The sequence below is a fragment of the Alexandromys fortis genome, unplaced genomic scaffold, assembly GCF_014885135.2.
Source record: "Alexandromys fortis isolate MF-2015 unplaced genomic scaffold, M_Fortis_MF-2015_v1.1 scaffold_289, whole genome shotgun sequence".
NCBI classification, from domain to species: domain Eukaryota; kingdom Metazoa; phylum Chordata; class Mammalia; order Rodentia; family Cricetidae; genus Alexandromys; species Alexandromys fortis.
Window position 1 is genome coordinate 171,752 of NW_026068168.1, and position 12,817 is coordinate 184,568.

General features: G+C 43.8%; 1 protein-coding gene across 16 annotated transcripts in view; it reads right to left on the reverse strand.

The window, feature by feature from the left end:
- Window positions 1-6,447: 6,447 nt before the first annotated feature.
- Tbl1x (transducin beta like 1 X-linked) overlaps window positions 6,448-12,817 on the reverse strand; it is a 168,536-nt gene continuing 162,166 nt past the window's right edge. For all 16 annotated transcript variants that reach the window (XM_050128290.1, XM_050128291.1, XM_050128292.1 and 13 more), the window contains 2 exons: window positions 10,714-10,815; window positions 6,448-9,759 (listed from right to left, as the gene is read on the reverse strand). In XM_050128290.1, coding sequence (XP_049984247.1) covers window positions 9,733-9,759; window positions 10,714-10,815 — 129 coding nt within the window. In that variant the 3' untranslated portion in view covers window positions 6,448-9,732. The remainder of the gene's footprint in view (window positions 9,760-10,713; window positions 10,816-12,817) is intronic.

The following is a 12,817-nucleotide window of genomic DNA, read 5'->3' on the forward strand; positions in this document are numbered from 1 at the left end:
AGGTAGATGGACATTGTATTCCTTGGCATGGCTATTACTGATTATTCTTAGGTAGATCTACAACCAAATAAAGCAACAAATGGGGCAAAAAAATGTGCAATTTGGATAAGAAAAGAGCACTAGGATGTTTAATGTTATGGCAAAGTCATGTGCCAAAGAAATTGTGATTTTTTTTCAGATTAGATTATTAAATGGGCTTTAAGATATCTGCCCACGAGGGCACTGTGACCTACCCTACAGTCCAAGGAGCTCTGGGACTGGTCACATATGCATAAGGGCTCTCTCACCTTCACCATCTGCTGAAAGGGCTAATTTCCAAATACACACAAGGGTCTCTAGGACCTTCCTTCACTGCTCAATGTGCTCTGGGACTAGCCACCTATCTACAAGGGGATTTAGTATTTTCCTCATCTGCCCAACGGCCTTTAGGAATATCCACATATACAGAAGGGTTCTAGAACCTTCCCCATCTGCTTAAGGGACTCTTAGAACTCTCATATATATTCAAAGGGCTCCATGACTTTTTTCATATGCCCCTGGAATCTTCCTTATCTGTCCAACTGGCAATCTGGGATCATCTGAGTCTGCATAAATGGGATTCAGATCAATCATCTCTTATGAAGGGGACTAAGACATTCACCCAAGACAGAGCATGCTCTCTATGACAAAGGTAGCTTCAGAACTTTCCACATTAGACCAAGAAGGCTTCAAATCTACCTGTTCTGCCAAAGGGGAGCTCATATCTTTCCTTCTTACAAAAAAGAGCTGAAGACCCTACCACTACTTCCCAAGGAAGCCATATACTTTTCACATCTTCCAAGGGGCCCTGAAACCTTTCCTATATGCCTAAGGAGCTCTGAAACCTGCTACATCTGCTAAGAGGCTTTGAAACCTTCTACATCCACTCAAGGGGCTCAAGAACCATCCACACCTGCGCAACAAGGCTTCAGACATATCACTTCTCATTAATGGATCCTCAGACATTTCCCGTCTCCCCAGATGGGCCCCAAGCATTCTAATTCTAATATCCAAAGGAGATTGAAACATGACCCCTTTGTACAAGAGGGCTTCAGAACTTCCCCATCAGACCAAGAAGGCTTCAAACCTTCCAATTTGCTTCTTCCAAATGCCAGGGAAAGGTTCTCAGATTTTCTCCTTCTGCTAAAATAGGCACAAGGTCTACCACTACTCAAAAGCGCCGTGCATTTGCAAGATCTGTCCAAAGAGGTCTCAGTCATCCTTCTTCTACCAAAGAGGGTTTGAGATATTCTCCTTCTATCCAAGAAGCCTCAAACATTCCATTTCAGCAAAAGAGGGTCTTAGGGCTTCCCATTCTGCCCAAGAGAGTGGCCAGCAGTCTCTTACTAATGAGGGTCTCAGAGTATTGCACTTTGGCCTAGAGAGCCAAACAGCAACCTCCTCTGTCCATGGAGACCTCAGATCTACCAAGAGAGACACAAATATCGAACTTCCATCCAACAGGGTATGCTCCGCACCAAGCTAAAACAGCATCTTCCCTTTCTATCCAAGGAGGACTAAGGTGCTGAGATCTGCTCTCTCCCCTAGGGAGTACCAATCCCTCCCATAACAAACGGGGGGGGGGGCCTCAGGCCTGCCCCTTCTCCCATTGGAGACCATAAATATCCCTACATTTTCCAATGTAGACTTCAAAGGACTTCCATGGAAACCTATCTGCTGTCCCTAAGGAGCCTTAATATCTTTTCCTTCCTATCAACAGGGCCTTCGGCTTTCTTACTCTAATGAAGGTGGCATCAGACATAAGCCCTTTAATCAAAGGGACCTCAGATTTTCCCACCTTGGACAAGGCAGCCTTCGACTTGCCCCTTCTAATAAACTTGGCCTCAGATATGCTCTTTGTAACCAAGGGGAGGGCACTCAGAAATTTTCCCTCTGACCACAGATGGATCAGACCTTCACCCTCTGTCCTCAGAGGTCTCAGACTACCCTCTTCTGCCTAAAAAGGCCTCAGATTTTCTCACTCTGTCCAGTGGGGATTTGCATGGGTCCTATTTAAGAGAGGGTGTCTGTTACCTATTCTCTCTTACGAAAGGAGCTTTAGTTCTTCTCCTTCTATGCCAAGTCCTCAGACTTTTCCATTGTTCCCAAAGCGGCCTCAGACATGCCCCATCTGATCAAGGAGGGCGTTAGATCTTCCACTTTTGGTAGATGGTGAATCAGACCTATTTCCATCCAAGAAGGCCTCGAACCTTCTTCAGTGGATCAAAAAGACCTCGGACCTATACTTTCAGAACTTGGGGGATTCAGATCTTTGACTTCTGCCAAGAAAGCATTAGATATGCTACCAAGGATCAAGAGGCCAAGACAGCTAATCAGTCTGATCAAGGGAGCCTGTGACTCACTCCTTCTACTTAACAGGGTCTTGGATCTGATACAACTAACCAAAGGAGCCTCATACATTCCACCTGTATGCAAGAGGACCTCAGAACCTCACCTACGGGCCTACATGGCCTCAAATATGGCCCCCTTTAACCAAGTTGGTCTCAGAATATTTTACTCTCCTCAAGCAGGCCTCAAACATTCTCTCTTAATGAGAGGACCACAAACCTCTTGTGAGTTTCTTTCACAACGGGGGTCTTAGAACCCCCACTACTACACAAGAGAACTTGAGACCTAGCTGCTCTTACCAAGGGACTCTGAAAGAGTGTTGGAGTTACCACTTATGCACAAGAGGTCTTCAGATCTATTAACTAAGAGGGCTTTAGACCTTTCCCACTGCCAAAAGGGACCTTAAATCTACTACTTCTAACCATGTGAACCTACCACTTTCATGTTTTGCCTAAGGGAAATCTATGGACTCTCTCCTTTAATCAAGGAGACTTCAGACATTCCCTTTCTGCAGAAAGGGGACCTAAGATATTCCCCTTTAATGATGTGGGCTACTGTCCTGGCCCAGTGACCAAAGGGATCTCAGACCATCACACTCTGATCAAGAGTGCCCCAGGTATCTCCCACATGACCAAGGAAGCTTAGAGCCTTCTGTTTATGAGTGCCTCGTATCTACCTCTTCAACTAAGAGGGCCTTAAATTTTCCACCCCTGAACTAGGTGGCCAGGCAAATAAATACACCTGTGCCCAAAGGGACCTCAGAGAACTCTGGATTGAAGTGGCAGAAAAGTAAAATGCTTAGCATAGAACTTTGCCATCTACATTCAAATTGGTCATGGGAAGTGGAGAGACCACATCTTTCATGGCAACACTCATACAGCTGAATGTGAACTTAAGGGGAACATGGAAAAAAGGACTGCCATTGAGCTTGTTACAAGAATGCTCAAATTGCTGCTAGTCCTGCAATGGAGTTCCCAAAGATTTGTAAACTGGTGAGGGAGTGCCTGACCCTTTCTACATCGTGCAATTTACCCTGAGACACTCACTTTCTCCAAAGACACTCACCTTCCTTCTCTGTTCTATTATGCCTAACACTTTCCCCTTACTGACCAAGGAGGTCTCCCACCTTATAGTTCTGACAATGAGGCCGTGATGTGGGATTCCCCTCTGTATGCTGTGAATACCATTGGTTAATAAAGAATTTGTATTGTCCAGTGGCTTAGTAGAACAGAACTAGGCAGGGAAAACTAAACTGAATGCTTGAAGAAAGGAGGAGTCAGGGAGAAGCCATGGAGCCACTGCCAGAGACAGATATGATGAAACCTTGTCTGTAGGCCACGAGCTTCATGGTAAAATTTAAAATACTGGAGATGGGTTAATTCTAGATGTGATTTAATTAATATACTTTCGTGTGGTTATTTTGGGAGTCTGGGCAGCTGGGGAAATGAAGTGGCCTTATTACAACAGGACTGTGAGAAATTCTCTCTCTGAACAAGCCTAGAGTCTAGACTCTATAACCAAGAGTCTGGAACCCCAGTTACCTGCCTTTAAGCCAGTCATAAGAAGTGGAATGGCCTGCCCATAGCTGGACAGATGAACACAAACTAGAGGAGGCATTCTAGCCTGGGACAGACATATAACTTGCTTGAAGAATGCTGAGACTAGCAAATGGTCTACTCTTGGTGAATATTCTAAACTGAAGAGTTGGAGCATGCTGAATCAGTGCTGGGAACTTACTCCATGGTACAAGATAGAGGGAACATTCCATTTCCCTTCCTTCCAAGGCTGTATGGGACTTTCCCTTTCTGCCCAAGGGTTCAGACCTTCACCTTTGCCCAATTCAGCTGCAGAATATCCTCACAAGAGGATCTTGGTGTTTCCTCTATTCCCAAGGGCTCTTACTCCTTCTCACTTAATAGAAAGTCTGTCTCAGACCTTAGCTATTTGTCCAAGGGTGTCTTAAACATTCATTTTGTGTAAAGAAGTCTCACACTTTATCGAGTAGACTTCAGACCAAGGTAAACTTAAACCATTCCCTCTGCACAAGAGAACAGAGGTGGGGCTATGATCTTTCCACTTTGACTAAGAGAACGTAAGACATTCCATTTTTGCTCAAGGTGGTCTGGAACATGCCATTCTGGTAAAGGGACCCTGTGAACAAGGGGCCTCAGACCTATATTCTCTGTTCAGTGGGCTTCAAGCCTACCCCTCTGACAATGGAGGCTTTAAAAGATCCTCTGTCTGTGACTCATACCTATTCTGTTCTAACGAAGATGGCCTTAAAGCATCCCTGTCTCAGCAAGATAGCTAGGCAAATATTCTTGAGACCCATGGCACCTCAGACATTCTTAGTTTAGATCACAAAGTTGAACAAACCTGGCCATCGGCCTTCAAGGTGGTCATTAGAAAATGACCAGGTGGTGGTGGCGCACGCCTTTAATCCCAGCACTTGGGAGGCAGAAGCAGGTGATCTTTGTGAACTCGAGGCCAGCCTGGTCTACAGCGCAAGTTCCAGGACAGGATCCAAAACTACACAGAAACCGCCCCCCCCCAAAAAAAAACAAAAGAAATGAAATGTTTTCATCTTTCATTCATAGACCTGAACAACAGAACTCTTGGAACATCAACAAGTTGGGACAACCATTCATTGTGTTAAAACCATGTTCTGATTGTTCTTTGGTCTAAAGATTCCATGACATGTATGGGTATTTGGAACTGGGAAGTGCTGGAAGCTAATGTGGTAATGCTGGGACCTTTCTCTACTGTACAAGGTAAACTGGGACCTTCATCTGTCCAAGAATTAGGGAACTAGATCTTTCTATTGGGCCAACTCAGCTAGGGATTTTGCCCCTCTGGCTAGAGAAATTCAAAATATCCCCATTTAGTTCTCAGAACTTCTTTTTTGACAAGGTTGTGTCCAAGCCAACCTCTTCTCAAGAGATACACATTCCTCATCTGATAAAGGTGTCACTAGAACTATCCCTGGTTCAGAATAGACTTTCTTCCTCTTTAACAAGGTGATCTCAAGACACTCCCTCTACTAAGAGGATATAAAAACTTTCTCTGACCAAGGGGAATTTTCCCTTATTTCCCAAGAGGACATACGATGTGTCCCTCTGATTCAGGGAGCATCAGATCTTGCCCAGTATTCCATGGGGCCTCAGACCATTCTCTCATATCCAGGGGGACTAAGACCACTATTCTTTTTTTTTAAATATTTATTTATTATGCATACAATATTCTGTGTGCCAGAAGAGGGCACCAGACCTCATTACAGATGGTTGTGAGCCACCACGTGGTTGCTGGGAATTGAACTCAGGACCTTTGGATTAGCAGGCAATGCTCTTAATCGCTGAGCCATCTCTCCAGCCCGACCACTATTCTTTTAACTAAAAGAATCTTACATCTTCCCACCATGACCTATGTAGTCAGCACCTATGACAAAAATAACTTCAGATCATTCTGGCCAAAGATATGGCCATTTTGGACTGTTAGGAACATGGGGAGTGAGTCCCGGGGGTCCCTAGACAAAATCAACTACTCAGTGTCCCTCTACTGCACAAGGTATCCTTTAGCCCAAGAGGACCTGGAAACTTCCTGCTCTACCCTACTTTGCTTGACACTTTCCCACTGGAGCAACCCATGGGGGTTTCACACCTATTCATCTGGTCCAAAAAGTGTCCTCGATCTTCACCCTTATTTGAGTGAGCTTCAAATATCTCCCTAACCATGGGGTGGGGCTTTGAGCTTCCCCCTTTCTATGATGGCCTCACATTTGGGAGGTTGAGAGGCCTTGGTAGCTGATTTAGCTATGGTGCTTGTGTCACTTACTGATCTATGGGTAGATAAGCATACCACCTCATAGTCTTTCCACCACGGATGAGGCCCAAGACCACCACAACCTCTCTATCACGATGGACTGTGCCTTCTCCAAGAGCCAAAACAAATCTTTCCTTTCTAAAACTGTTTTGTCGGGTATCCTGCCACAGAAACAAGAAAAGCTATTCACATTGTTCTTTCATTTGTCAGATGTCAGAGATACCAGGCAAGACGAAATGAACAAAAAGAAAACACAGTCACTATGTTCTCTAATATCAAAATAGAGCAATTTATTCAAGACACTGAATATGATCTGTTGATTCTCTCTTGAAACAAATGAGCTACAACACACAAGGTGATTCTTTTTTCTTCTTGAAGAGCGTGAGGGGTGAGTGGGAGTGGGGGAATAGAGGACAGAAGGGGAGGGGAGTTTTGATGGTGCTTAACAGAATGTGGAAGATGCGGAAAGAGGACCATGTCTGGCTGTACGTCTGACACAGACAATAAAAACTGCACAAGCCAGAATTCAAAACTTCAGTGAGCTGCGGAACAAACATCTATGCATTTGACAAGAAACAGAATGCAAAGGTAGAACGAAAAGTTTGAAAAGGGAAAAGCAACAAGGAACAAAGCAGATCCTTACATGTGACAAAGTGCACTTCACTTGGCTCCATGATCTATTTCTTAGTTAGACAGAACAAAAAGTCAAGTCCTATGGTGTTGAGTGGGGTCAGAGAGTTGAACCTTGTAGTGTCCATCTGGCCCTTCGGTCCTCTACAGGCAGCATCCTGATTGCTGGGAATGGTGTGTGGTTACTTCAAACTCAAGGAAAAATACCTGTAAAGGCTGCTATGTCACTACACTGCTTTCAAGGTTGAATTTGGTCACAAGACTTTAACCATTCCTCACAATGTTTTAGGCGTTATAAACAATGCTAGGTAACAAGCATTACACACGGGCCACCCCTTCACCACAAAGATGATGCACGTGCCCTGTGACAGCAGGGCAAATGATGGTGTCCAAATGCTGGCTGCTTCAGAAACAGCTGTAGATTTAACTGTTTTATGGGGATGGACTTCAGGGGTGTGGGCTGCATTCTTCTGCTTGGTCCCCTTGTGGCCAGCACTAAATTCCTGTCCATGTTCTACTGCAAGGCCAGGGAAATAAATGGTCTCTAGGTTTCTTCTTGTGTAGATTGAACCTTTTTGTCCTAGTCTCACAGCCATTGACTCCAAAACAGTAATTCTTATGTGGCTCAGATTCATCTGGGTGGGTGTAGCCTGGACACCCAGAGATTGTCTGATGAACCCCTTATGTGCCATTTACCCATCACCATCGTTTAGCAATGTGAAACTGTCAAATGACAGCCATGTCCCTACAATAAGCTGAATTTTAACAGCTGATCTTCTATAGAGATGAACAGAAATTTGGGGAAAAAAGATGGGTTTTAAGTGGACTTCCAAAATTATATCCTAAAGCTAAAGCAGTCTCAGGGCAGGAAACATCATATCCACAGAGACACCTGCTATAATCAAATTCCCCACGGAACTCAGGCTTTCTTTGCTAAGTGTTTAGGTGCCAGAGTCCAAACACACAGCTCAACTCAGTAACACAACACTTGCATACGAGGGCTCACATAATTTACATGTGAAAGCAGAGGCCAATTCACATTCTTGGTCTTACATTTGTTTGTTGTGGAGGAAGCGCCTCACCTTCCTGCTGGTTGATTTTTGGCTCCATATATGGATACTTTCCTCTAAGTAACAACTTTGCCTCAGCTGTAGACTGGACCCTGTATACTGCCATTTGCAGCCCCACTGACTTGGCCCAGCCCCCTTCTGGTCTACCTATCCCCCTTTACTAATTAAAAAACAAAAAAACCAAGTCTGTATCAAGTTATGACAAAACCGAGGTCACCTGACTCAATGATGGCAACTTTACCAGGCACACAACTCCTTGTTTAAAAAAAAAAAAAAGAAACCAAAAAACTTCTTCCTTTTCCTCATTTTTTTTAAAGCTTTGTCCTAATCTTCTGTAAGAGAAATTGTAAAGTGGGCAGAAATGATTTATGACATTCTATCTGGGTCATAATTCATTTTTAGGATTCAAAGTCTCCCTTGATACTCATTGTCTTCACAAGACTGAGTGGCACTGAGGCCCTTGGGTCGGTTTTGCAAGATTCACCAAGCACGCTCTTGCTAAAGTGCCCGTCTGTAGCTACACTGCTGTGAGAAAGTAGCTGGCAGGTGCCATGGAGCCACACTGTGGGTCAGGGTGGCTTCTTCACTGTCTTACTATTGGCTGCTGAAGTAAATGTGCATCGAACAGTTCAGCATTCCGCTTGGTGCCGAACTGGTGGGGCTCTTCCCCACCAGCTGCCAAAACAATTCCCTTGTTCTTCCATAGGACGCTTCCCAATCCACGGTTTTCCTAACTGCCTTTCATGAAGCTGAAGGGAAAGGGGTAATTAGACACCTCAGACTCTGCCAGTGTCTTCTTAGTCTCTTAAATATGAATTTCACAAAACTCTCTATGTCTGATGGCCATTTTAGGATTTTAAAGTCATTTTAACATAAAAATATTTTTTTCAAAAAATACTCCAGGTTCTTTCTCTTATAAGTCTTTTTTTTTTCTGTAAAAAGTCCCCCTCCCTGCCTTCTTACATAAAGCACTTACTATGCTCTGAAAGTGCCTTTGGGACCTAATGTGAAGCAACTATGAGAAAGGGACAGAGAGTAAGCGATGGGAAGGGGTAGGATGAGAGAGGGAAGGAGAGTGCTGTCCATCAAAGATCCGTTGTGTGCATGTGGCCATATCTATGTAGGATTTCATTAAAAGTGAGACCACACCAGAGCAAGGACATCAGAGGAAGGAGTGGGGAACAACAAGGGAGGACAGAAAGAATAAGCCAAAAACAGTATCTATCTGAGGTGGGAGGCCCCCAGACCACAGAATTTTAGCAGATAGAAAAACCACCAAAGAAGGTTCTAGAAAATACAGCGTTGGGATTACAAAGTCACACGTTTCATTGGTACAAACTGGTCTTTTGGAGAGCAACTGTAGTATCCAAATTAATAGGAGGGAAATACCATAAGGGACAGGTTTTTCCTCCCTTTTGGTTTATCACAGCATTTTTCTGTTTTGTTTTTGTAATTTTTTTTTGTTTTTCTTTTTTTTTAAACCTTTTATTTTTTGGCACAGCTTTATGTTCTTCCTTCCCTGTTCAGTCATTAGAGCCTGTTCTGGATGGAAACCAAACCATGCATCATGTAGCTGATGGCTTCATCCTTCCCCAGCTGAACATTTTAGGTGGAAACCATATTCCTGTGATACAACCATGTGTATGACTTTGTATTTGCTTGTTTTAAACTTCTGGATGTAGATTAGGGGTGGGGTGGGGGGAAGAATCCTGTGGCCAGGGACAGGTGATTTCCAAGTAGACTCGAACAAGTCAAGTTCACACAGTTTAGAGCCCATCATAGGAAGGATGCTGCAATCCCACACATTCACTGCTGGTCCATTAGAATGGTTTTCTACATTTTGTGTTTACTTTCGGAGATCTAAAACACAGACCTGGAAGGAAAGATAAAGTGTCCGTTACTTTAAGAGATAATATCAGGTGCCTTCAATCAAATGCTGGCAAGGTACAGTTTAGCTACCAACTTCATGCTTATAAAGTTTTTATAATGGAAGACTCAAAAAGAGAAACCCTAGGGGCTAGTTTCTGAACATCAGAACAACCAAACTCTAGCAAAGAGCAGGGAAAGGAAAAATCAAGTCATGGACCATTCCAGAACTCACAGTGCCTAAGGTAATCAGCAGGGGTCACAAATAGGATGCCTACATAGTGGAGCAGATAACAACAGATTTCAGGCCACACTAATAACTTGGTCCATCAGTCAGAATTGCACCTCATCCTAGAGTTATTGCAACCTCAAGTTCAGAGGCAAATTAAAAATTACACATGCTAATGGACCACAATAAGATCCACAGAAACCAGGAGGCCTATCTGATGAAAGCTATGGCTTGTCATGATGATGTTTGGCCAGAACATACACATGGCAACAGAATAGGAACAAGTTTCTCAGCCTATATACTAATGATATTTGTGGCCAGATATTTCTTGGCCAAAGTGGGGCATCTAGAGCATTGTAAGAGACTTACCAGCATCCTTTGACTCCACCAGTAAATAGCACCCTGCACCAAAGTAGTGACAACCTAGTATGACTCCAGATATGCCTTAATATCCTAGGGTACACACATGTGTGTAGAGTCACTGCAGCTAAAAATAATCAAGTTCACTGACATTCTGGGGCAAAGACAAGGCTATTTTCAACCCAAAGAGAAGCCTCCTTCCCATAGACATGCCTGCACGTGCACATAGTATGTGGTAACCAAGCACCTGTTAGGTGCTAAGGCACAACAGGACAGAGAAGCCTTACAAGGTCTTTGGAAGCATCTAGTGCTGGATCAGGGGATCAGCTGCCCTGTACCCCTAACTCCCAGTAGACCAGAGGTGCCACTTACAGAGCCATCCGAAGCACTGGCACCCACTTTGTCTCCTCGAGCATTCCAGCACACCTCAAATATGCCGCCTGTGCCTCGGTAGCTGTGGACGAGACCTCCACTCTGAAAAGCAAAGCATTTGTCATGATAACTCAGAAGAGGTCCCCAAAATGACAGTAGTAAAAGGGGGCACTCTTCCTCCATAAACCTCTATTTGATCAGTAAGCGTTCAAGAACACAAAAGTTAAGGGATTTCCATAAACACCAATCTATTGTTACCCACAGAACTGCCACCACATTTCAGCTAGTCATGACTATGCCCAGCAATGTCTCATGGCACTTGGGAGCACAAGAAATGATGCATACCTACCAGAGGGGGAGCTTTAACTCATGACCTCCTCTTGACCTTTTCCCACCATTCAGGGCTGGATTTGAAAACTGGGGCATCAGGGTGATAGGCATGAGTTCTATCACTAAACCACATTCCCTGCTTTCCCCAGTGGCTTTGCTAAGTCGTTATTTAGCTTCTATAGCTACCCGAGCATCCTCTTATTAAGCCATCCTTTCTTGTATCCTTCCTAGAGCTTGGGTCAGTCCTCTGGGCTGAGGTCTTTCTACCTACTCCAGTCCCTACCTAGTTTCTGTTCTGATTATCTGTCTCCTCCTCAGAGCACTTGCGTGAGCACACCCCCAGCCTACCAACAATTAGATGCATTAGCATATCATGAACTTAAAACTTCCCATCAGTTTGAATATGTAGTTTGGAAGGATGAATACATACATTTGTGCTGTGGTATTTGTAGTGGTTGGCTTGACGTATGTCATGAGATATGGGAGTCAAGGTTTCTCTAGACTTGCCTAAGCCAGTTCAGCTTATCTTTATAAAGCATGTATGAGAGAGCTAATCTTGGTTGTCCACTTGACTATGTCTGGAATCAACTAAAACCCAAGCATCAGGGATATGCCTGTGAAACAATTTCCTGATTGGATCATTTGAAGTGGAAAGACCTACCCTAAATCTGGGCCACACTTTCTGGAGGCAGCCCACATAAAAAGACATGAAGACGTAAGCTTTTGCTGTTGGCTTCCTTGTCCTCACTGGCAAGTTTATCTATCCTGCTGCTATGTCATTATTTGGCTGGTAATAGAGCCTATGTCTTCAGAATTCTAATGTAGACTGAAGACCAGCTGAAACATCCAGCCTAGTGGCCTGATCAACTACCAAATTGATTCTTGGCCGTTCCTTTTTGATCAGACAGCTATTCTTTGACTAAGCCAGACCATGGCCTAACAAATCCCTCTTTGGTACAGCTTCATTCTATCAGCTGTATTCCTTCAGTGAACTAAGACGTATACAGTCACTAACCCCAGCGGTCACCAACTATTCATTAGTTCTTATCCACAAAAATAACGTATCGATGCCACACACATATTTATTCATTATAATATATATGTATGTATTTACCATTATCAAGCTACAGCAAGTAGTAGCAAAACATAATAAAAAATGCATTGAAATTAATATTAGTTTCAGTTTACACAGAAAAATAAAGGGTAGTAAACATTGTGGCTGTGGACAACAGAAAGCCAACAGTATTATATATGTTTATAATAAGAGAATTAATGTGGGTTCTAAAATGTCTCAAAATAATTAACTCCCTGGCTCCCTTCAATATGAACCTAATACCATTGGTCCATTTCACCATTACCTCCCACCCCAGCCCCTCAAAATCCTACAATATAATAAGCCAGCATGCAATCCTAGCTACTCCAGAGGCTGGGGGAGGAGGTTTCAGTTTAAAGCCAACCTGGGCTGTACAGTGGGTGAGTTTTAGGACCCTGGATCCAATCCCTAGTATTAAATAAGGAAAAAAAAGGAAAGCAAAGCAAAAGAGGGAGGGGAGGGGAGGAGAGAAGAGGGAGGAGAGAGGAGGGAGGGAGGGAGGGAGGGGGGGGGGGGGGGGGGGAGGGAGGGAGGGGAGAGAATAAGAAAAACCAAAAAGTCTAACAACTATTCCTATAATATTCATGTCATATTGTACCTAGTAAATGTATATGTGCATCAGCTCTACACACATACCATACCACACCGTCTTATACAAGTGTACTGGGCTACACAAATTCT